Source organism: Saimiri boliviensis, chromosome 3, assembly GCF_048565385.1.
Source record: "Saimiri boliviensis isolate mSaiBol1 chromosome 3, mSaiBol1.pri, whole genome shotgun sequence".
NCBI lineage: Eukaryota > Metazoa > Chordata > Mammalia > Primates > Cebidae > Saimiri > Saimiri boliviensis.
Window position 1 is genome coordinate 6,524,054 of NC_133451.1, and position 25,362 is coordinate 6,549,415.

The 25,362-nt window shown below is 55.4% G+C and overlaps 1 protein-coding gene across 2 annotated transcripts in view; it reads right to left on the minus strand.

Annotated features, from left to right (window-relative positions):
- Positions 1–22,753, minus strand: part of WFS1 (wolframin ER transmembrane glycoprotein) — a 37,477-nt gene extending 14,724 nt beyond the window's left edge. Inside the window, exons 1-5 of one of the 2 annotated variants that reach the window (XM_039468081.2) lie at positions 22,601–22,753; positions 15,493–15,725; positions 4,527–4,609; positions 2,592–2,736; positions 325–495 (exon numbers count right to left, since the gene is read on the minus strand). In XM_039468081.2, coding sequence (XP_039324015.1) covers positions 325–495; positions 2,592–2,736; positions 4,527–4,609; positions 15,493–15,724 — 631 coding nt within the window. In that variant the 5' untranslated portion in view covers position 15,725; positions 22,601–22,753. The remainder of the gene's footprint in view (positions 1–324; positions 496–2,591; positions 2,737–4,526; positions 4,610–15,492; positions 15,726–22,600) is intronic. The other variant, XM_074395868.1, reaches the window with a different exon arrangement.
- Between the last annotated feature and the right edge of the window lie 2,609 nt (positions 22,754–25,362).

Sequence of the window (25,362 nt, forward strand, 5' to 3'; positions counted from 1 at the left end):
TCTACACCGCCAGCAGCTGGGGGGACTCGGTGCCCTGTAGCATGCTCCCACTTGGCGACAGACGCAGTCCCTCCCATTGGTGGACACGGTCACAGAGCACTGGGCAGAATAGCCTCTGGTTTGTTCAATGAGTGAGCACTTGAGCCAGGGCAGATGCTGTCAAAATGCTACCCACACACCTTCCACCGGACACAGTCTCTACAGAAGGCTCTGGTCCCCTTGTCCCTACAAGGAAGGCCCCTGTCCTCACAGGGAAGGTCCAGGCCCCTGTGGGAAGGTCGTGGCCCCTGTGAGAAGGCTGGCGTCTGGGGTAAGTCCACGTACCTTGCTCATTGACTTGGCCAACGTTCTCCAGCAGCTCCGCCACGGCCACCTGCTTTTTCTTCTTGGGGTTGAGCTTCCAGTACATGACCAGGGCTGCCTTGCGCACAGCCCTCTCCAGGTCAGTCTCGGAGGAGAGCTGCCTCACTTCCCGCTCATTCTCGGACGTGATGCCTGAGGGACAGGATGTAGTCAAGGCCTCGTGCGCCCCACCCAGAGCTGTCAGTGCCGCTTTGACCCCAGCCAGCTCTGCCTGGCAAGCTTTTGAGGAAGACTCATGCAAGGTGTCAGAACTTGGTTACCAGGGAAGGACGAACACTTGATTTAGGAGGACATCGCAGCAAGCCCCTGCCCATGTCTACTCTCCAGCTGGGAGGCCAGGCTGGTCTCACAGCAGATGCCCCCGAGTACCCCCTACATGCTGGCGGGAGGGAGGTGGCCTCTTCCTGCTCCTCTGGCTCCCACTTCACCCTCCCAGGATCCTCCCAGCAGGCACCGCTATCCCCCTCTCAGAGGTACAGACACCGAGGCACAGGGCCCCATTCTGGCTCACCCAAAGCCACACAGGCAGAAAGAGGCAGAGCTATCTTGAACCCTGATCGGTCTCACTGCAGAGTCGCCAGCCTTGGTGCACTGGCAGGGCCACCCCTGTGTCCACAGGGCTTCCCTCTGTGTCTCACGCACAGCCCAGCCCTTCTAAGGAAAACTCGGACAGTGGGGAGAGGGAGGGCAGGTTTTACCACTGGGCAGACGCTGCCTTCCTCCCTTTACCCCCGACAGCCTGGGACACCAGCACAATGCAGCAGACGCTAGGAGGACTCACATGGAGGTCTGGATGTGTTTCTCCTTTTGAACATTTCCCAAATTTTCTTTTCAAATCAGAAAGCACAATTGCACACCAGAAGGTGTGTGCAGCTGGGAGGAACACATGGGGCTGACTGGCCTCCTCCCTTGCACGCTCTGCCCCAGCAGCCTCTAGAGTACCGTGGCTCCCGATAATGAGCCGTGGGACTGCCCAAGCCTGCTCCGCCATTCCACTGCTCTGGAATTAGCAGGCCGGGTTGGTGAGAAATTCTGGCTAACAATGTCGCTGTTATGTTTTCTCAAAATCATCAGTTTAATTTTCAAAGAAAAACTCTGTATAATAAATGTAACTCTTAAGACATCATGACACGGGCCAGGTGTGGTGGCTAACGCCTGTAATCCCACCACCTTGAGAAGCCGAGGTGGGTAGATGGCCTGAGTTCAGGAGTTCGTGACCAGCCCAGCCAACATGGTAAAACCAAATCTCTACTAAAAGGACAAAAAATAGCTGGGCATGGTGGTGCACGCCTGTAGTCCCAGCTTTTCGGGAGGCCAAGGCAGGAAAATTGCTTGAACTTGGGAGACACAGGTTGCAGGGAGCCAAGATCGCACCACTGCACTCCAGCCTGGGTGACAGAGTTAAGACTCCGTCTCAAAAAAAAAAATTATGACATGACACCAGAAGGAAATACACCAAAATACGGGGAGCTGCTTCTGGGCTTCAAGGTTTTAAGTATTCTGTATCTTTACGTTTTCTATATATTTCAAGTTTTCTATGATAAGCATAACATACTTTTACAATCTGAAAATACATAACATTAGAAAAAACAGCTTTGTGACACCCACTTTCATCTTTCCCTAAGGCATGGAAGCTTCAGGAAGCACACTGCCCCACGGCACCTCAGTCAGCCACTTCCCTTGGGCAGGACAATGTCCTAACTGAACACCCATGGCCTGAGCTGCATCCCCTTCCTCCCCTGCCCCTCTGTCTGAAAGAAAGGCACCTATCTTTGAAGAGTCAGCCTGGCTCCTTCCAAAGTGAGTGCAGCTGCCCAGGTCTGCGTGGGCCGACAGCCCCTCAGCTGGTCTGCGCAGACTGGATGGACATCACATCAGGGGCATGGGCCGCTCTGACTGCAGGCCACGACACAGTCTCCAACTTTGGGTCAGGGAAGCTGCCCCTCAGATGAACCCAGGATCGATGTCTCAATTTGGATCAGAACCCGGCAGGGAAGCAGGATTTATAGTCACCACTTGGAGACATCAACACAAGCCAAAGAGAAAGAAAATGGCTTGGTCTGTGAAATATCTCACATTAGGTCCAGAAAGTGTCTAAAATGATAAGGCCATCAGCAAAACAGTTTCGCCAGCATTAGGTTTGGTAATATTTTAGCTGTTCAGTTAGCAAGCGGTATTACAAGTTGCTCGACCCTGCAGAGGCTGTTCTAAGCCTCACCCAGACCCACCTTTTCTGTCTGCCAAGCACCGGCGAAGCAGCTTCACAGCCTCCCGCCGGCCCTGCTTTGCGGCAAGGATCAGCCAGTCCACAGCGGTGCAGCTGTTGAGTTCCTCATCCGCATCGCTGGCTAACTGCAGGTAGTGCTTCCCCACCTGCAAGCCAGACACAGGTCAACCTCCAGCTTCTCAGACCCTCTCCCGCCCCACGCTCCCAGCCAGCCCACCTCCTTTCACCCACTTCCCTTTGTCACCCAGGCCAGGAAGGAAGGGACGAAAATGGGGTCACACTGGGCATCTTCACTAGGCAGGGCCCTACTGAGCCTCTGGCTACTCAATCCCCCACAAAACATGGTGAGACAGGTATGGCCACCCTATCGGCAGAGTGAGGGAGCTACGGACTCCGACTGATACAGGTTGTCTTCCTTGAGTTGCTCTTGCCTGCCAAGGCTCACCATCAGTGGATGGAAATCAGAACCATGACTGGGTCCTTTACACCTCTCAAAACAGTCAGGAGAAAGCCAGGGCTGGAGAGAGGCCAGCTAATCAGGGGTTGGCACTGGCCCACCACCTGTTTTTGCAAATGAAGTTTTATTGCAATGCAACCACGGCCACTCATTTACATGTTGTCCATGCTGTTTTTACATGCTCCACGGCACAGCTGAGCAACACAACAGAGATTGCGCAAAGTCCAAAATATTCACCATCTGGCCCTTTGCAAAAAAATCCCTGCTGAAATGGTCCAAACTTCTCATTCTACGGATGGAAAAAGGGAGGCGCAGGGCATAGACAGCCCACAAAAGGGCTCACTATGCTCCCCTAGCCTCCAAATGCCTGGGTAAGAGGATGTGGGAGGAACTTTAAAGTACAATATGGCTGTGAGGTCAGGAAAGAAATTTTTTTTTTTTTTTTTGAGATGGAGTCTTGCTCTGTCACCCAGGCTAGAGTGCAGTGGTGTGATCTCAGCTCACTGCAGCTTCTGCCTCCTGGGTTCAAGCGATTCTCCTGTCTCAGCCTCCAGAGCAGTTGGGATCACAGGCATGCACCACCACATCTGGCTAATTTTTGTATTTTTAGTAGACACAGTTTCACCATGTTGGCCAGGCTGGTCTTGAATTCCTGACCTCAGGTGATCCATCTGCCTTGTCTCCCAAAGTGTTGGGATTACAAGCGTGAGCCACTGTGCCTGGCCAGAAATTAATTTATGGTTTTACATGGAAGCTTTTCTCCTCTTTAGGGAGAAGAAGGGGTGGGAAACTGCTCAGGATAACTGTGGTCACTTGCTTGAGTCCTGTACAAAGGGACAAAGAGTGAGGTGGTGAGAACTTGTCTCCTCAGAGGACACAGGACCCCTGGCCGCCTCCTGTCTCAGCATTCTGCTGGCTTCTCCCCTTACCATAATTCAAAATCATTGTATTTCTGTGTCTCTCTACGTGGGTTTTTTTGGTGTGCTTCTTCCACTAACCCGTCACTCATGAAGAGAGGGCCACGTTATGTCCCGAGCACTGGCACAAAGCCCAGCCCTTGGCTGATGCCCGAGTGAATGGTCACTGCTCTGAGGGCCCTGTGCATGCAGCTAACAGCCAGGTGAAAGGCCAGTCAGGTAGACAAGAATGTGCAGCATACACAGTGTATGTGCAGGGATGGCTCTAAGCAGGCAGCTGCAGGAAGCCAGGAGGTCATCCTGGAGGAGGTGATGCCCAAGACGAGGTGTGAGTTGGACAAGGGAGATGAGTGCTGCTCCCCATAGGAGTGCCAGGAGGAAAACTGGCACAGTGAACATGGAAATCCCACCAACACGGAGCCCAGGCAGGGTGGGTGCACCATGCTGGCTCCCGACCCTGATCTCAGACACCAACGCTTCTCTGTGGGCTGCGGAGCTCGTGGCCAGGCCCGCCGTGCTGGGGGCTGGGTCCTGAGCTCCCTGCCAGCACTGCAGTCCTCACCTCAGTCTGTGCCTTGGGGTCTCCAGCCTTGGCCCTCTCTAGGACTTCTTCGAAGGGGACTTCCATGTCTCCCTTTGTGGGCCCTTTAACACAGAAGAAACAAACACACATGTCACAAAGCCAGACTTTGTCGCTTGTCAGAAGGACGGCAGGAGTGGCAGAGGGTCTTCAGAAGGTCTGCTGCTACTTCACTTTCAAATCCAGGCTAGGAGTACGGAGAGACATAGGCCCAGAGAGAGAGAAGATGTCCACAAAGCAGCGGTTTGCCTTCCAGTCACACACAGCTCCAGGGCAAGGTGAGCAAACTCTGCATGGGTAAGGTGGTTTTCAACGGCAACTCAAAGCTCTTGGATGGGAGGCATGGAAAGGAGGGGAGCACAGACACAAGTCCCACCCTCATGCTCCTTGGCTTAGGGCTTGAGCTGGGGCCCTAGAAAGTCCCAAGGACTCATGTTTGAAAGCCCATGACCTAAATAATACAAAAAACCTGTACCCAAAGCCCAGCACCCCAGCAAATCAAGTTCATGTTGTCCTTGACTATACCAACGATAAACACATTTTTGGAGATTACGATCAGTGTATATACATCTTGACATTACCTTTTCCTACTTAAGAGTGAATGTCTTAGTCTGTTTGAACTGTTGTAACAAAAATATTAATACCATAGACCAACCTGGTGGCTTATAAACATCAGAAACGGGTTTCTTTCCATTCTGGAGACTGGGGAGTCCAAGATCAAGATCACACTGCTGCAGACGCAGTGTCTGCTGAGGGCCTGTTTTTGGTTCAGGTCTTCTGGCTGCCTCCTCGCAGGGTGGAAGGAGCGAGGGAGCTCTCTGAGGCTTATTTTATAGGGGCACTAATCCCACTGTAAAGGCATCACTTCATGATTCATCACCTCCAAAGGCCCCACCTCCTAACACCATCGGACTGGGCAAGAGGATTTCAGCACAGGAATATGGGAGAGACACAAACTTTCCGTCCACAGCAGAGGATTGCTCTCAGGTTTCCCATGATGCACTGCCGTCAGCTCCCCATTTGGTGGTTCCTAGATCTGCCAGGGAGACTCACACTCAGGTTGCTGGGCCTCTCCTCTCCTCTCTGTCAGGTCTGTAGGTTGCTCCCAATAACCTCGCTTTACAAAATGGTGCCGTGAACCACTTCTTTTCTTTTGAGAAGTGATTTTCCTAGCACAGGTTCTGCAGTTGAATTATTAGACCAAGGATCCAAACATCAGCTAGAGTTCATGCTGTATTTTACTTCCTAACAAGTTATCTGAATTGACAAAAGCATCACGCAGTTGCACCCATTTCACCCAAGCCTGGCTGACAACGTGAAAGCCTGCCTGGTTCCCAGTGACCCTACACTGAGGACCAGCCTTTCTGGTCCAATTCACCCAGGGCTTTCCCAGAACCAGCCCGTGCCAGGCTCTGAGCTGGCTCTGCAGCACCAAAGGCTGCCTGGCCACTGCCTTCAGAGGACCCAGGTGTATAGGAGACATGACTCCAGTAGGAGACAGCATGGGACATGGCTAGGTGCAAAGTCAGAGAGAATGGGTCGCACTCAGTTTGGAAAGGGCAGAGGGAGGCTGGGATGACTCCAAGTTGCAGGTGGCAGGAGGCCCTCACAGGATGAGGCATGTGTTTGGAGAAGGGAGGAATTAGACGGATTCTTCAAAAGCTCTCGTGGTCAGGCACATGCACTCCAGCTCTCTGGATGGGCAACTCGCCAACACGAAGGCCCCTCTCTCCGGAGGTTCCACTCCCCAGATGTTCCACTCTCCTGAACACCACCATCCCTGGAGGCTCCTCTCCCCAGATGTCCCCCTCCCTGAATGCCCCTCTCCCTGAATACCCTTTTCCCTGGACGCCCCTCACCCTGGAGGTCCCCCTCCCTGGATGCACCCCTCCCTAAACACCCCTCTCCCGAAATGCCCTTTTCCCTCGATGCACCTCTCCCTGGAAGACCCCTCCCTGGAGGCACCCCTCCTTGGAAGTGCCTCTTCCCTGAACATCCCTCTCCCTGATGCCTCTCTCCCTGAACATTCCTCTCCCTGATGCCCCTCTCTCCCTGAACGTCCCTCTCCCTGGACGCACCTCTCCCTGAACGTCCCTCTCCCTGGACGCACCTCTCCTTGAACGTCCCTCTCCCTGGACGCACCTCTCCCTCGAAGTTAACTCTCCCCAGACGCACCTCTCCCTGGAAGTAACTCTCTCTGGACACGCCTCTGCCTGCAAGTAACTCTCCCTGGACGCGCCTCTCCCTGGACGTAACTCTCCCTGGACGCAACTCTCCCTAGACGTAACTCTCCCAGGATGTAACTCTCCCTGGACATAACTCTCTCAGGACGTAACTCTCCCTGGACGTAACTCTCCCAGGACGTAACTCTCCCAGGACGTAACTCTCCGTGGGCATAACTCTCCCAGGACGTAACTCTCCCTGGACATGACTCCTCCCCAGAGTTTCAGCCTCAACTTCCTTGCCGGGGCCTCTCAAGGACGCTGTTCAGAGATGGCATCAGGCTCCACAGGGTAGCCCTTTTGGACACCCACCCCTCCCCAGAGGCCCCAGACCTTGGTGCTCCCTGAATCCATCAAGGGCAGCTCTCCCTCCTTGCTGCCGTCACCCTGCCAGCCCCCCAGCATGCTTTCTGGCCGGGGGCTCAGCAGCAGGCTGACTATCCCTAGAGGAGCTGTAGACACAAAGCCTGCAGGCACCAAGGCCATGGCTCACAGAGCAACGTGAGCGATCACAGTGACGCTGACCCGCATGTGGACCCATGCTCATAAGGTGCTGTGTAACCTGGTGCAGGTCACATCACTCCTCTGAGGCAGCTTCAATCTGATCATTAACATCAATCTGATAGGATGCTTTACGTTGAAAGGGGATGCTCTGTAGTGAGTGGTCCAGAGTTGGTGTCCACAAGAGGAGGCTTTCTTTTCCCTCCCCACTTCCCCAGCAGACTCTGGGGCTGTTGCTGTACTTCCCAGCACCTCTTGTGAATTCAAATCTCTTTTCTTGACTAAATTCACATGTCATATAACTCTTCCCTTTAAAAAAAAAAAATCAGAACATGGAAGGTCCAAACCTATATATGGTGATCTAAAAAGATTATTCTAGTCCATAATTAATTTTTCACAGAAGGTATTCGTGGCCTGACATTTCAAGACATCTCCCCAATACATAATCTTTTTTTTTAAATTTTTTTTATAAGATGCAGTTTTGCTCTTGTTGCCCAGGCTGGAGTGCAATGGATGAAGTGATCTCGGCTTACCATAATCTCTGCCTCTCAGGTTCAAGTGATTCTCCTGCCTCAGCCTCCTGAGTAGCTGGGATTACAGGTGTGTGCCACCATGCCTGGCTAATTGTTTGTATCTTTAGTAGAGATAGGGTTTCTCCATGTTGGCCAGGCTGGTCTTGAACTTCTAACCGCAGGTGATCTGCCCACCTCAGCCTCCTAAAGTGCTGGGATTACAGGCGTGAGTCACTGTGCCCAGTTATCTTTTAAATTACTTGTCATGTATAGGCCCTATGCATTTGAGAGCGTCATGGATGACAGGTGGAATCAGTCAACAACCCTCAATTTCTCAGGCACTAGCTAGGGCCTCCTCCAGGATGCACGCCCTCCTGGCATAGCCCACTGCCATTTCTTGCTGAAACTTGGGTAATCATCCATCATCTATCGCAGACTCCACCAGCCTTCAAGGGTGCCATCTATGTCCATGGGCATCACCCATCTTGCCCCCAGTTTCCACTATAGCACTGGACAGTACACAGCGAGCAGACGTGAGGAGGAATAACAGGGGTCCCAGAAGGGAGCCACTGCAAACGAGGCCTGCAGCTGCCTCCCCAGATCCTAGCACAGCCCAGGACACAGCACCTGCCTGGCCGAGCAGCTGAACTGCCAAGTTCAACTCCCTGACTTGAGCAGAACTCTGCAGAAATAGAAAAGGATGGAAAGAAGGTTTCTTCCCATACACAGAGCATCAAACCCACCCCAGGGGCAGTGGCTGGGGTGTCCCTTCCCAAACAACTGGCTCCAAACGTGCACAAAATTCTCCCAGAGTGGGCTGGGAGCAGGGCAGCTGGCTTCCACTTTCACATTACTCATGCATCTAGACATGCTTCCATAGTGTTTAAAACTTGTTGAATGTACGTCAAATGCTCTTAAAACCTGAGTGTGATCTTAGGCATGTAAATAAATGTGACGTCATCCTCCCCTCTCTAAGGGTGCTGCTGCCCTTGCCCTGCCTCCCTCAGTGCTGGTCCTGGACAAGCTTGACCTCCAGGATCTCTGCTCCTCTCATGACGCCCACCACAAGGGACCATGTCAAAGGGAAAGGTGGAAAGAAAAGAGAGTGTGCTGTGTGCTGTCATCATCCCTGTGCCAGAGACAGGGCCCACACAGGGTGGTAGCCTTGTACCACTCGGGCATCCCCCCACATGGGGCAGCTGGGGTCACTGCACCACAGGCATCCCATCAGCCTTACACTGACAATGGTTCTAGTGAATGAACACAACAGGCTGAATGGTCCTCAGCCCTCTCTTCCCAGAGCTGCCTGAGCTCTGGGGCGGGAACAGGGCAGACAGTGGTCTGGAGGTCCCGGCAAGGAGGGCAGCCTTCTAAAAGGCCCTGCGCAGGGACTGCGAACTGGGCCCCCATCACTGACCCAGTGTACCTTTCCTGGGCAATGACCACATGCCAGTCTGAGTGCCAGGAGCCGAGGGCACCAAACTGAGAGGCAGGACCCCTGAGCTCACTGCAGCCTGCCCTGGACCCGTCGAGAACGAGCATGTTCATCAGTGAGAATTGGGGCTGTGCAGGTGACTGCAGACGGTGGGAGGCTTCCTGGAGGTGAAGTCCGAGGCTTGGAGCACAAGCAGGACAGGCACCTTGCCACGTTCCCAGAAGACTGAGCCCCACCTGACCCTGAGCTCAGTCCTCACAGTGGTGTGGAGGACACAGCAGGAGCACAGCAATCAGATGGGCCAGGTCAGGATCAAGAACAGGTGTGACAGCTGCTTCCTAAATGATCAACAGCACGCACCTGAGCAGCCAGCAGGACCCTCAGCAGCACTTCCTGCTGTGCCTGTCCCCAGGGCAGTGGAGGCCCCACACACTCCCACATCTACATCAGAGCCCCAGCTGCTCCTGGGACCCTTTTCACCTCCATCAAAGACTATGCTTGGACCCCGCTGAGAACCACCCCCAGGACCCTACCTCAGGCTGTGCCACCACCGTCCACCAAGCAGCCCAGCCAGAAACCAGGAGGCCACCCTCACTTTCTCCCATCCCTGTCCACCTGTCCCTCAGCCTTCTTGTGGCCCGGCTACTCCTCCCTCCCTGCTCTGCCTCCTGGCTGGCCTTTGATGTAAATGATCCCTCTAACAGCTACACCCACTCACAACAACCCCCTCTTCTTTCCCTGACTCTCAGGGTCCTGCTTGGCCTGGCTGACCTCTTGACACCACAGCCAATTCCCTATGGGTCTTGTGTCCCTCCTCTCTGCCTGGGAAGAACCCTCAGTCTAGTAGCTAGGGGACCTGCTTTCCCCACGCTCCGAGACCCTTCTCCCTTCCTCGCCCAGCGGCTCTGGCTGGCAGTGCAGCCTCGGTCAGCATTGGGGAGCGCTTCCTGAGTGGTGCTTCCTGTACCTCGTTCCCAGGGTTCCTACTCCTATCTGTATCTGTGTCCCTCTGGCTGCCAAAGCAATCCCCCTACCCCCAGAGGCTGGGAGGCCTGGCAGATTCAGCAGTCGTGCAGGCTGGCCGCTCACTGTGGTACACCGGGGTCAGCAGAAAGGGCATCTCACTGCCATGGAGTCTCATAGTGAGCTGGGACACCTCATAGTAGGGTGGGCCCTGGCCAAGGCGGTGGCAGCACTGCTATAGAGACTTGTAGAGACAAGAGTGCCACTGCTCAGAGGCAGAGTGGTGGGTACGGCTCTGAGAGCTCCTGAATTTCACCTCCTTCCTCCTCCACCAACCCCGGGCCATGTCCTGCTGGTAGACCTGTGAATGGCCAAGGCAGCAGGAGAGTCAGGGCCACAGAGTGGGAAGCGGTGGGGCCTAGGCTGGGGTCTAGGAGGCCTCAGTGCCCACCAGAGCGGCATGCTTAGCACCCTTAGCACAGGCTAAGGACATGCTAGCCCCAGCATGCCCAGCCTGAAGCTAAGGTTCAGGAAACGGTCTGCTTTCCTTCCTCCCACCCTCACCAGGCCAGTCCCTCTGTGCATCTGAACCTGCCCTTTAGCCCCAGGGCCGCACAGAACAGGCCCAGAACAGGCTCTCTGCCACGGCGTGGCCTCGCACAGCACCGTCGTGGTGGCTGAGTGGGGCCTGGCATCAACTCTACCCCTCTCTGTGCCTGCTGGGTCACCTAGGACCAGGTGTGAAGAGCCCAGCTCCATTCTCTTGTTGAGCAGAACAGCAGGTCTCCCCAGAGCTGAAGGCAACACTGAGGTGAGCGCAGGACTCATCACAGCCACCTGTGAGGAAGCGGCCCCTCGCCCATCCGCTCTCAGCAGTCACGCCCAGCACCAGCAGAGCTGGCACAGGCAGGTGCTGGCCCTGGCCTGTTGGCATGATTTGGGCTGCTCAGCCTTGTCAAAAATCAGAACAGACAACACATCTCAGCATGTGGGCATCCCCACTCCATGCAAGACACAGGTTCCCCTCTCCGGGCTGCCATGAGGCGTCCTGCCCTGGCACGTGGACATCAAGAGCCTCACAACTCCCTGCAATCTCCTTTCTAGCCTGAGTCACTGTTTTCTTTACCTGTCTGGGCCCAGGAGCACCTGAGTTTCCAAGCCCTGACCCATCAGCGGTGGTTCCCTAGGTGGCAGGTGACTTGCCAAGGCCACAGAGCCAGGACAGGTTGGAAGTGTGGGGCTCCAGATCAGTGACATTTCTCAGGCAGCCCCTGCCCAACGTTGCCGAATGGAAGCTGAGAAGTTCCTCAGGGAGGCAGCCAAAGAAGGGCGACCCCATGGCTGCTCTGCTTCTGTTTCCCAAGTGTATAGGCCAAGGTGCAGCTCAGATGAGGCTCAGATGATGCCTCCTCCAAGCAGCCCTTCTGATGCCCTGAAGAGTGACCAGACCCTCTGGGGGCTCCCTGGGGGACTATAATTCGGGTTGTCCCCAGTGCTGTACTCAGCCCCCAGAATGTAGTTCCTTGTTCACTCCTGTCTCCCATCTTGCCCAGAGCTCCTGGAGGGCAGGCCTGAACCTTCATTCTTGTCACCAGGGCCTGGCTAGGCACTGCTCTAGAGACAGGCCAACCGGCCTTGTGTACTTCTCTGACCCTGTGACATGGGGATCCCTGGGCACAGCTGACCTGAGGACCACAGTGAGTGACACAGGCTCCAGTGTCCGTTCAAATCTCCATTCCACCCTTCGCCACCCTAGGGACGCTGGGTTATCTACTTAAGCCCTCTATCCGTTGGTTTGCCTATCTGAAAAATGGGGCAGCAGCAGAGCCTGCCTACCAGAGCTATTGGAGAAGCAAGTGGGCTAATGCCCTAAAAAGGTACCTGGCTCGGGGAGGCGTCAGTTAAATAGCCACCCTTGCTGTCACCTATTGGTATTTTAACTGAGGCTCACCCACCTCTATTAGGTGGACAGGGAAGCTAAATAAGACTCTCGCAGCAGCTGCTACTTGCAGGGACCCTGGGCCCTGCCCTCCCTGCAGCCCTTGGGCATGCAGGACCAGGCCTGCTGTGGTGACATCAATGACCAGTGACTGGGAGATGGGACGCCCATTGCCCCCAGCTGCATGGTCCAGCGTTAGGGGCTGGGCTCCCAGGCAGCGCCCAAGGCTTGCTCTTCACTGCCCCCACATTGGAGGCAGAGGCCAAACAAACCACATCTGCTTCCTGACTCTTCTTATCTGAAACACACACACTCTTGGACTCTGTCCTGTGCGGGCTCTTCTCATTACCCAGATTGAAACCAAGCTTCCAAGCCCTGGTTTCTGTTCCCCAAAGCCATGAGGCTGGGCCCAAATCCTGGGGTCAGGCCCTTGCCTGCCCAGAGGCCTCCAAAACAAAGCAGAGGAGCACAGTGATCTTTTTAGGAGATGCAAAGACAAACAGGGCCCAGGCAGTGGTGAGTTTCCGAGGGCTTGTCCAGCTCACTGTGATCACAACAGGGAGGCCCTGTGGCACAGTCAGTGAGGTGACCAGGGCAAGAAGGAAACTTGAGCCACTCGAGCGCCTCATCTCTCACCCGCTGGGTCACTTAGGCAAGTCACCAAGACTCAGTGCCTCAGTTTCCCCTCTCAGGACTGCCATGAGGAGTCCTGCCCTGGCACATGGACAAGGCTGACGTACACAGTAAGCAGTCACCATGGGTCTGGGGCTTCTGCATAGGCGGGAAGGGCAGTGATGACCTGGGGCTGAGCCCCCCAGACAATGGCCTCTCTGGCAAAAGGAGAGGATGACCGAGGCCTGAATGGGCTAGAGAAGGTGCCCACGGGCCGGACTCCCTGGCTCACACCTACCATCCTCACACCACCACCAGGGAACCAACAAGCCTGTCAGCTCTGCCTTTAAACACCCAGGGCCTTGTTCAGCTCTGCCTGTGAACACCCAGGGCCTCGGTCAGCTCTATTGTGAACACCAAAGGCCTCGGTCAGCTCTGCCTGTGAACACCCAGGGCCTCGGTCAGCTCTACTGTGAACACCCAGGACCTTGTTCAGCTCTGCCTGTGAACACCCAGGGCCTCGGTCAGCATTGCCTGTGAACACCCAGGGCCTCGGTCAGCTCTACTGTGAACACCCAGGGCCTCGGTCAGCTCTGCCTATGAACACCCAGGGCCTCGGTCAGCATTGCCTGTGAACACCCAGGGTCCCAGCTCTGCCTGTGAACACCCAGGGCCTCGGTTAGCATTGCCTGTGAACACCCAGGGCCTTGGTCAGCTCTGCTGTGAACACCCAGGGCTGCAGTCAGCATTGCTTGTGAACACCCAGGGCCTCGGTCAGCTCTGCTTTGAACACCCAGGGCCTCAGTCAGCTCTGCCTTTGAATACCCAGGGCCTCGGTCAGCTCTGCCTGTGGACACCCAGGGCCTCGGTCAGCTCTGCTATAAACAAACACCCAGGGCCTCGGTCAGCTCTGCCTGTGAACACCCAGGGTCTCGGTCAGCTCTGCCTGTGAAGACCCAGGGCCTCAGTCAGCTCTGCCTTTGAACACCCAGGGCCTTGGTCAGCTCTGCTATAAACAAACACCCAGGGCCTCGGTCAGCTCTGCCTGTGGACACCCAGGGCCTCGGTCAGCTCTGCCTGTGGACACCCAGCACCTCAGTCAGCTCTGCCTGTGAACACCCAGGGCCCCAGATCTGTCTGTGAACACCCAGGGTCTCGGTCAGCTCTGCTGTAAACAAACACCCAGGGCCTCAGTCAGTTCTGCCTGTGAACACCCAGGGCCCCAGCTCTGCCTGGGAACATCCAGGGCCTCAGTCAGCTCTACTGTGAACACCCAGGACCTTGTTCAGCTCTGCCTGTGAACACCCAGGGCCTCGGTCAGCATTGCCTGTGAACACCCAGGGCCTCGGTCAGCTCTGCCTTTGAATACCCAGGGCCTCGGTCAGCTCTGCCTGTGGACACCCAGGGCCTCAGTCAGCTCTGCTATAAACAAACACCCAGGGCCTCGGTCAGCTCTGCCTGTGAACACCCAGGGTCTCAGTCAGCTCTGCCTGTGAACACCCAGGGCCTCAGTCAGCTCTGCCTTTGAACACCCAGGGCCTCGGTCAGCTCTGCTATAAACAAACACCCAGAGCCTCGGTCAGCTCTGCCTGTGGACACCCAGGGCCTCGGTCAGCTCTGCCTGTGGACACCCAGCGCCTCAGTCAGCTCTGCCTGTGAACACCCAGGGTCTCGGTCAGCTCTGCTGTAAACAAACACCCAGGGCCTCAGTCAGCTCTACCTGTGAACACCCAGGGCCCCAGCTCTGCCTGGGAACATCCAGGGCCTCGGTCAGCTCTGCCTGGGAACATCCAGGGCCCCAGCTCTGCCTGGGAACATCCAGGGCCTCGGTCAGCTCTGCCTGTGAACACCCAGGGCTCCAGATCTGTCTGTGAACACCCAGGGTCTCGGTCAGCTCTGCTGTAAACAAACACCCAGGGCCCCAGCTCTGCCTGGGAACATCCAGGGCCTCAGTCAGCTCTGCCTGGGAACATCCAGGGCCCCATCTCTGCCTGTGAACATCCAGGGCCTCAGTCAGCTCTGCCTGTGAACACCTAGGACCTCAGTCAGCTCTGCCTGTGAACACCCAGGGCCCCGGGCAGCTCTGCCTGTGAACACCCAGGACCCCAGCTCTGCCTGTGAATACCCAGGGTCTCAGTCAGCTCTGCAGTAAACAAACACCCAGGGCCTTGGTCAGCTTTGCTGTGAACACCCAGGGCCTCAGTCAGCTCTGCTGTGACACCCAGGGCCTCAGCTCTGCTGTGAATACACAGGGCCCCAGAATCCTGCTTCCAGATAGAGGTGAAGGATGCTCCATCCCTCACACGTCTCCCTCAGGGAGAGGAGAAACCTGGCAACAAAGGCTTTGCCCGCATTTGGCCTCACTCCTGAGAATGTGGCTATCGCCTCTGGCCTACCACCCTAGTTGGCTACAGAGGGCCCGTGAATTTATTCCATGTTTAGACGCTGTTGCAAACGGAAGCTGAGAAGTGCTGCAAAGGCCCTGGGAAGAGCAGGACTGCAGAGGAGCGGGGGTGCACACCAGCACCACCTTGAGAAGGTGCCGCACAGGTGACAGGTGCGAGGCTCCGAGGCTGCACAGGTGACAAGTGCAAGGCTCAGAGGAGTTGGGTGGCCCCAGAGGACACCTGTGCATAGCATGGGAGCTGCACAATGCTGAACTTCAGGAGGCCTGGTCGGGGGACCCTCCAGGGGCAGCTGGACCCCGTTCCCACCCAGCTGTCCCTGAACAGCCCCAGCCTGGGCTTCCCAGGCTACCCCTTACCGGTGCCGTCTGCTCTTTCTCGGCTCCTGGTGCGCTGGGCCTGGGGCTCAGCAGGGGCCGCTGCATCTCTAACACCAGGGCTAGGGCTGGCCTGGGGTCCGGAGGCTCGGGGCCCTTCGCTCCTCTCCTGCTCCAGTGAGGCCGTGGCATTGAGTCGGGAGCGTGCCTGGGGCTGCGGTGCTGGTGGGGGCTGTGGGCAGGAGGGGCCCAGAGGAGCAGTGTTGGAGTCCATCCTGCCAGGAAGAAAAGCCAGGGTCAGGCACTCCTAGCAGGGGCAGAGTCTGCTCCAGCACTTACTGTCTGCTGGAGAGAGAGGAAAGCAGAGGGAGGCGGGCAGGAGCTGCCAGACACTCTGCACAGGATCTCACTGGCACTCAGTGCAGCCCCAACAGGCCAGCTCTGCTTCTAGGGAGGAAACCATGGGAGGACACTCACCCATGTGACTCTACAGATGGCAGCGCACTGACCATCTCAGACCTGGACGTGCCGAGGCCTGGAGTCCCTCCTCACCAAACATGAGCCACACAACCCTGGTCTTCCCTCATACAAGAAACAGGGATGATGATGGCAACACCCAGAGAACACCCATGTGGAGTCTGGCTGCAGGAGGCTGAAATGGGCCCCACGTGATGTGTCCTCTAGTGTCTGTGAACACGCCCTTATTTGGAAAAACAGGTCTTTGAAGATATATGTAAGGATCTTGAATGAGATGAGATCAGCCTGGAGTAGGCCAGCCCTGGCTCCAATAGCTGATGGCCTTATGGAAGGAGGAGGGTAACAGCTGTGTGGAGATGGGTGATGGCAGCCAAGGAGCATGAGGACCACTGGCCACTGCCAAAAGCTGGACAGAGGCGAGGAACTGAGCCTCCCTCACAGCTTCCCGGAGGGACCCACCCTGCCCACACCTTGCCTCCAGAACCATCAGAGAGTAAACCTCTGTTGTTTTAAGCCACCACGTTTCTAGTAGTTTCTTACAGAAGCCCTAGGAAACTGATACACTGGTGCTGAGTAAAGTTATGTAAATATGCAAGGGGAGGAGAGCTGGGGAGGGGAGGGGAGGGCAGGGGAGAGAAGAGGGGGAGCCCAACTGGTGGAGCCGGGCATACCCAGGCCTGCTGCTCCACAGCCCTACCCATGGCACCAAAGTCACAGGACTGATGCCCCAGAAATCAACACACAATAAAAAGCAAACTAAGGCAAACAGTGTGGTCGGGGCATTAGAAGAGCCTAGAGTGCACAGAGATCCTGTGACCCGTGCCACGCCGGCTTTATTTTATTCAACAGAGGCCCTCACGTGCTGCTTAGCAACATGGAAAAACACCACCATTCCTGTAACGAAGGGCAACCAGCAGCCACAGACACAGCTAAAAGCGTTGCAAGACCCGGAGCCCCGGGACCCAGATGGGGCCCTAGCTAAGCAGCGCGAGGGGTGGGTGCAGATTCCCAACACTGCTGGACCTTGTACCTGCTGTGTGAGGCTGCAGAAACTTTTCCTCAGATTCCCAAATCACCCTCCCAAGCTCAGGGTCACAGCCATCCTCTGAGGCACAGAGCAGGGAAAGGCTGGTAACCAGAGAATGTGGCTCTCAGCCACAAGCTGCCGCGGCCCTGTGCTCCTGGTAGGCTCTGAGCCTACCAGCTGTGTGGTCCTGAGCAGGCCACATCCCTCTCTGCACCTCAGCCTCTTCATCTGAAAATGGGGATGGGGGCAGCTGTGAGGACCCAGTGAGAACAGATGCCATGGGCAGCACGAAGGAGTTGGGTCCTGGCCACCTGTGAACACCCAGCGCTTGGCATGGAGGTGGGCCCCAATAGGTGCCCAGAGGACACTTTTGGGGATAGTCGTCACTGGAAGAGTCAGGAGTGGCCCCAGGCTTCATACACAACCATTTCTGCTCCATTCCCAGCTGGAAATGGGTCCTAAAGATAAGATCTGTGCTGCTCAAGAACGCTGCAGATTTTAATCCAGACATTCCTCCCTCGGAGGGACTGAGCCCTTAGTTTAAAACATCCCCCAGGTGCAAACCATGGTGGTCAAGTTTGGGAGCCTGCTCCATCCTGTTTCCGAGTTCTAAGCTCCCAGGAACTAGCACCTTCCACAAAACCAGCCATTTAACTGCACGTGCAGACCTAAGTGCACCCTTAGTCAGCTGTAGCAGAGAAATACAGGATCGCACATAGAACTCACAAGTTCTGGGCAAACAGAACCACGGTCCTGTAGGCCACCAGGCCCCCTGAGACGGGGAAAAGTCTTCAAACTACAAGTGGCCATGGTCTACCTTACCTCCATGGCCTCCACTACCCCAAGGTCAGGTGCCGCTTTCTCAGACAGAGAGAGGGGACACCTTTACTGAGGGCTGACCTAGCCACGGCATCTCTGCCATTAATACCAATGGCTCTGTTCTCGGTATTGTCTTTTCTCGTGAGTTCCTCGCATGGCCCTGGAAGGCAGGTCCTATTGTCATCCCAGCATTATAGATGGGAGAATGGGGAATGTTTTATTCTTTAACCTCATCCTATTTCACAGACAGGAACCCAGATGCAGAGAGGGGAGAGAACTGCTCAAGGCCAAACAGCTCGAGGTACCAGAGCTGAAATTCAAATCCAAACCTGCCCAATGCTAAAGCTTCTGCAAACTCATTTCTGAAAAAGATGACTATGAAATCTGACAGCCAGTGCACCCTCCCTCCCCAGGCATGTTCACTGCAACACACTGGCCGCCCTTCCACACCAGCACACAGCTGAGCTCCACACTTCTGTCTCTGCAGGCCCTCTTTCCAGAATGCCTTCCTGCCCACCTCCCCCAGCCCAGACCCGAAGCACCCTTCAAGTCAGGGGCTCTGGTGACACCTCCTTTGTGGGAGCTTCCAAGCTATGTCCTGAGTCCTTGCCTTCCTCACCTGCTCAGGTAAACACAGCACTCAGGCGATCACCTCTCCTGCAGAGCCCTCCCTCCTCTGCTAGAAGTTACAGCAAGAAGCAGCAGGGCGTGGGTTGTTGGTGACCATGACTAGTGGCCACTTGACCTCATTATGTGTTTCCCCATCTGCAAAATGGGGATAGCACCTCCCACACAGGGGTGCTATGAGGAGTACGTGTGTGATGGAAGAGAAGGCAAACTATTGAGCATTAAAAAACCCTAAGCCATTACTCCAGGTGCCAAACAAAGGCATGTTGGGTTGGAAAACATGTCACAAAAGGAATTTCAGGACAGATTCTAGCCGGCCTATGTACCATGAATGTCACACTGCTGTCAAAATAAAACTGTTTAAAGTAAAATCTCTGGTTAGTAAGAATGGATGAATACGGGACAATTAATTTCCAGGTTCCCTGAGGGTTGGCCAACTCTGGTTTGGATCAAAGGGCTTGTTATTTCAAAACAAGCAAAACGATTCCTGGTCATGGTTAGTCCCAGGGACAATAAGGATCAGAACAAGAGCTCCAGGCGGAAGGGCTGCTGTCTGCTCCTTCCTCTTTTGAGTCTTCCTACGGGTGACCGGCCACTGTGAGCCCTAAGGGCAGGGCTCCACCTCATTCACTCAGAAGACCTGCTGCCTTGCCAGGCATACATTAAGCACTTAATGTATGTGGGCAGAAGCCTGAGGCAGCCCGGCCTGGGGAAGGAACACCACAGGCAATAACGCTATGGGACCTTAGCAAGTCCATTCCCCAGGCCCTGGCATCCAGGCAGCCCCAGCTGCGTCTGCTCTGCACCCCCAGATTCCTGCCTGCATGGTGGGGCAGTCAGCCCCAACTCCCCATTGGTGACCAGAGCAATGCTTAGAACCCATCACTGTGTAAGATCCACAAAAGCAAAGTTGCTAGCATTCTTTCCCCATGAGCACTGAGGCGTATTTTTATCCAATCTAAACACAAACACCGGCACCAAGGAGTTCAGCTGAGAGGCCACCACCCTGGGGAGGGCTGCAGGGACCAGGCGTCCACTCAGACCCGAAGCAGAATCACCACACGGGGCCTTCTGCCCTAAGTGCTCTGGCCCTCGCCCAGGCCATCCCCATTCTGTTCTCTCAGGAACAACCCCACCTCCTAAGCCAAGGCCTCGGAAACAGACCCCGCGGGAAACCGGGATGATGTTCTCACTCTCTGATCAGTACCAGCCCAGGGGAGTCACTGGACATGCCCTCGGAGCTCACACACCATGTCCATCACATGGCACTTTCAGCACTGTCCAGAAAGGAGCTGGCTATAAAATCTACATTCCTCCATACGGTGTGACACTGTGCAGCTGTTAAACGTGACCTCATACACGAAAGTTTAGAGACAAGGAGAGCGTCTGCAGAACACTGTTAAGGAAGGATTGAAAGCAGCATAAGAGATTATCCTGAGTCAGTTTAGGATGAAAACAAAATTTATCTGCAGAAAAAAATAGAAGAAAATGCCCTCTAAAAAAGATACTTGCTATCTCTGGGTAAAGATTATGCGTGGTTTCATTTTATTCTTCTTTTAAATGTATTTCCCTAGTTTTCTATAATGAGTTTGTAATGTTTTTGAAATTAAAGCAAATGTTATTTTAAAAGCCATCTGTGACCAAGCCCTAAGGGAGCAGGCCCAGTAGGTCCCAGTCCTGGGATATCTGCTCTGGCCTGGCCTGACCCAGCCCCCTGGCACAGGGCTACTCCTCAAGACAAGGGCACAAAGCCCTTGGTGGATCCCAGGTACCTATTTTTGCTCAGAGTATTAAGGGCCAAACCAAGGAACATTCCAGCTCTATCCAATGTGGCACATTCACACGAACACAGAGAGAGTTGAACTGGGGCTGCCCCCAGCAGCAATCATGACAGCCACAGTGGCCAAGCCCCCACCACACACCTGGCACCTGCTCCAGGCCTGGCCTGGATGGTCAGCAGGTGTGAACTGAGGGTAGGTCCATCTTGTGCCAAGCACTGTGCTGGGCTCCCCTGCCCTAGAGAAGTCTCATCCAGGGCCAGCTTTGGAGCAGCTTTGTCTAGATGGGAAGGGTAACACCTAAATAGGCACTCACAAAGATGGCACACAAGGGGCCCTCACTCAACTGTGGGAAGAGGCAGGCCAGGAATCCTGCAGGAGGCCTTGACAGCCTTCCGAACAAGCAGGCAAGGAACCAGCCAAGGAGAGACACCTGGGCATTCCAGCAAGGGGTGTGCCCAGGAGAGGAGACAGCAGAGGGACAGTGAGCCAGCCTTGTGGCCAGGAACATGCAGGTGGCTGGGAGGTGACTGCTGGGGAGAGGACACAGAAGGATGAGTGAGCAGCAAGGGGGGTCCCCGAGGGCCCAAAGGAATGCTGGCTCAAGAGGTGGACTTGACCTGATAGGCCAGAGGGAAGTGGCAGCTGAAGAACCAGTAGGGCTGTGCGGAGCCAGGCCTGGATCGGGAATAGGGAGGAGGCTGGGGGCCGTCCAGGGAGAGGTGAGGGTCCTGAATCAGGGCAGGCATCCGAGGCAGGAGAGACGGGAGAGAACCAACTGGGAGTGAGGAATGAGGGGCACAAGGGTGGCCTGGTTTGTGGCTGAGGCTGGCTGCGGTGCTGCCACTTCCTGAGGTAGGGTCGTGGGAGGAGACGGGAGCCATTTAGCCATGATGCTCCTGACCTATTACGGTTCTTATCGCTAGCATCATGGATGGGTATTTGGGGTCTGTCTGGTAGTGCAGGCATCTCTGAGGGTTGCGACTGAGCTAGGGCCCCCACCGTGACCAGCCCCAGAGGCCTGCCCAGCCCTGATCTGGGATGGGCAGGGGAAGCCTAAGTCAGAGACCCCCTCCATGCTCTTCCATCCTGGGAAAGAAGATGAGATGGGGTCTCCCAGCCAAGTTTTCTGGGGTCTGCAAAGGGAGGACGACAAAGGAGCAGGCAGGGAAAAGAGGCTGGAATGTGGAGGAACTTCTGTCTAACTCCCTGGTTGGATACAAAGGAGCCCCCATGGAAATCACAGACCCTTGGAGACAGAAGCAAACAGGTAGGCACAGTGGCAAAGGTGGCCTCTGGGCTTCCCGTGGGCTCCCTCCCCTGCTGCAGAGAACAGGCAGCCAGCACATGGGATACCCAGGGCACAGCTCCCTGAGTGATGGATGCTGGCAGAAGAGAAAGCCTTTTACAAACGGCAAAGCCCTGGGCCAAATGCCAAGGGTCACTGTCCAAGGTGAGGAAAGGCGGGGCTGCTTCCGGAGAGATGGGGCAGAGGCCTCACACCAGGTTCTGCCTGATCAGCTCCGTGGTCCTGGGCTGGCACCAAATCCTGCTGAGCCTCAGCTTCCTGGGGTGCAAATGGGGACGATAACTTCTCCACCTAAGGCTACCGAGGGTTAAATCTGGGAGGGGGTTAAATCTAGCATTCGCAAATGCTACTTTCTTGGAATTCGTAACAGCGACTACTAAGCGGGTGAGAGGCCAGGGCTCCATCACATCCAAAAGGGCTGGGCAGGATTCTCCAGAAAGTTTTCGTTGATCAAATAAAAAACGAATGATCCAGAGGGCGGAGTTCACACCAGGCAGGGTCCAGGGGCTGCCACGGAGCCCCCGAACCCTCTGAGGAGGAGCCCCGAGAGGGAGAGGAACGGCCACGGCGCTCCTAAGTGGGCTGTGAAGATTCAGCGTGACCCCGAAGCTGCCCCTAGGGCGGGCCGGGTCCCCCGGGGAACTGAGCCCCCTTTCCCCCCGCAGCACCTCCTGGGAGCCCAGGCGCGTTCCAGCGGCAAGGCGGGCACCGAAGGTGGCTGCAGGTCCCCGGCCCGCGGGGGAGGGGCATGACGGGGCAACTCGGGCGGGGCGCGGGGCGCGGGGCGCGGAGAGGGGGCCTGCCCGCCGGGCCGCTCTAATTCTCCGGCCTGCTATCCCGGCCGCGGCGGGGCTCCGGGCGGGAGCTCGCGGGGACCAGGAGCGCGCCCCCCGGGTCACCTGTCCGGGCCCGGGACAGGGGTAGCCTTGGGCGTCGCGGAGCGGGCGGGACTCCCGATCCTCACACTTCGGGGACCTTGCCGGGGCTTTGGGACCAGTCACCCATCAGCTCGGAAGGGGAAACTGAGGCCCGAGGCGTGCCTCAGGGCTCTCGCCCGCCTCCTGCGCGCTGCCCACAGCCACCGCGCCAAGGCCCCGGCCCAAAAGTACTCACCGGCCCGTGAGTGGGCCGCACGCGGCGCCGCGACGCCCTCGGGCCTCTGGTCCGGCAGTAAAGTTGTTCGCGGAGAGGCCGGGAGAGAGGCGGCCGCGGGGAGCAAGCGGCACTGGCTGCTGAGGCGCCGGCGAGCGCGGCCCTAGGCGCTAGGGGGCGGGGCAGGGGCGGGGCCTCCGGACGCCCTCCACTCCAGACGCGGCCCCCCGGATGCGGCGCCAGCTCGGGCCGCTGAGCGGCCGGTGCACCCACCAATCACTCCACAGCTCCGCCAATCATGGTGCGCCTCGCCTCGCTACGGCCTGGCCCTCCTCCTGCGTGGTTGGACCCGAGGGGCCGGAGGGCGGGTCTGGCTCGCCCGCAGCGAAAGTTTCCGAGTGGACTCGGGCCCAGCCCCGCCCCGCCCACCGGACGTCCAGCTGCTTAGCGAGGCCGCTCGCCTTCGCCTGCAACAGGTGGTTTGGCCCGGTGGAGACGACTCCTGCCACCTTTCATCCGCCACTCCGGCCCCAGCGGCCCCAACTGCAGATTCATATTTGCTCTTGCAATATTAACACACGTTTTCAGCGCCTATTCCGGAGCTGCAAGAGAGTCCGAGGGCTCCCCTAATACAGAAGCAGAAATGGAAAAATGGGGCCTGTTTAAAACGTGTGTGTGAAGCCAAGTGCTGCTTTCAATGCACAGAATCAAATGCAAGGTAGCAAGCTTTTCGCTCGGTGGCTGTGGGATTCCTTTAAAGTGTGTGTTAACCCAGGGAGTGAGCAAGGCTCATGCAGTTTGCAGACCCTCTGCTTTGGGTCCTGTCTGGAAGGTGTGGTTTGAAGATGAGGGCGAGGGTCTGTCTGTCTATCCTTGAGAGGCCCTCGGGAATGTGAGACACTGCCTGCTCTGTCTCTGGTCCCCACAGCCAACCTGAGATACCTGTCCTAGTTATCACGGCAGAAACTGCGGCTTGGAGTGACTGCCAGAGACAGCACCAACATGTTGGAGGCAACTATTCCAGATGACTTTGGAGATGAGTTCTTTCCAATGAACACACTATTTTGAAGGACTTTTGTCAGAGCGGCATAGTTCACATCATTCACCTCCATTGATTCTCCAGCTGCCCCGACTGCCTACCTTGGATCCCCAGTCTTCACCGGTGACCCAGTGAGGCTCACAGAGGAAGGAAGAAAACCATCCAGGAGCCTCGCCTGGTCTGTCTAGGTTGGCTTGGGGGCTTTCACAGCTTTCGCGGGCCCCCCTAATGACCCAAGGAGGCAGGTAGCATTGAGCTCATTTTTTTATTGATGAAATATTTAATTGGTGAAAATTGAGGCTCAGACATAGTTATTTGCCCAAAGTCTTGAAGATGTCTTTCCACTTTATCATAATTATAGAAAATTTGGAGACTTAGAAAAAGTAGGAGAAAAAAAAAATCACTCAGAGATGATCACTGTTCACATTTTGAGGTTTATGCACATTTATGAAAATAATAAATATTAAAGTGAACACACAATCACAGAGAAACTGAGACACTTCACAAACCCTTTGCAGGGACTCAGTAAGCAGAGAGAAGGGGACAGATTGAAGAATTCCTCCCGTGGAGGTCTAAGAGAAGAGAGAAAATGCAACAAAAATGCGCAAGACGGCTTAAGGAGCCTCCATGAGAACACAGCAACACTGAATAGACTCCACACAGCTAAAAACTGAACAACGATAGGCAATTCAGAAAGAGAAAAATGAAGATGGGGACAAATGGGCAACCTGGAAGAGAATGTGGAGAAAATGCTGTATGAGATAGAAGAAAACACGTGAAAATCATCAGGAAAAAAAGCAGAGACCAGAAAGACAGTTCCAGGAGGTGTATTGCTCAAAGGACAGGTACTCCAGGAAGAGCTGGAGGGGAGACAGAGGTTAGCAAAGTGCTGGGAGAAAGCGTCCCTCGGCATCCCAGGCGCCAAGGATAAAAGGAGGGTCTTGCAGAGTTCCAGGTCTTGCAAAGAACAGGTTACATCTAAGGGAAGGAAAACTGAAGTGGTTCCTAGGGCACTTTGGAATAATGTCCAGGGGCTCTGATGATAGGACCGAGGATCCTTTCCACTGCTACTACGCGATTCATCCATCTGGACAAAAGAAAGAAAATATCCAACATGGCAAGACAGAGAGAGGATCCCAGCTATGTCCCCTTTCAGAGGAAACTATTCAGAGCTCCCCTGTCACGGAGACATTTCAATCACAGTGAGACGTCAAGATAGAGCAAATGCCCAGAACAGGAAGTGGTGTTGAGCAATGGCCCTTGCAAAATATACGGTATGGTTAATCCACATGTGCCTGTGATTTTGTACTAGCAACGTCACATCAGGATTCTTAAAACATAAGCTACATGCTGCCAGAGAAATTTGTATTAGCCTGAAACTAAAAAAAAAAAAAAAAAATAGAATCTATCTTATCATGGAGAAGTCAGAATATTCTAAGATCACATTTGGTTGAGGGGAGAAGGAGGAAGTAAAAGAATCTGATTTTGTGAGTGGGAAAAGAGCAGGAAAGAAAAGCCTTATTGTTGGGGGGAGGTGCTTCGTTATCACTTACTTTTAATACATGAGCAGGGAAAGATTGGTCTAATTATGACTCTCAGGAATTGGAAAATAGCAACTCATGGGAAAGAAGCAGAGTAGAACTCCTGAGTTACTAGGTGGGAGTTGGGGGAGGGGTGGAGGGAAAGTAAGGAAGCCAAATTAAGGGGTGGGGGAGTAAATAACAGCAAGCTTAATAACAGTAAA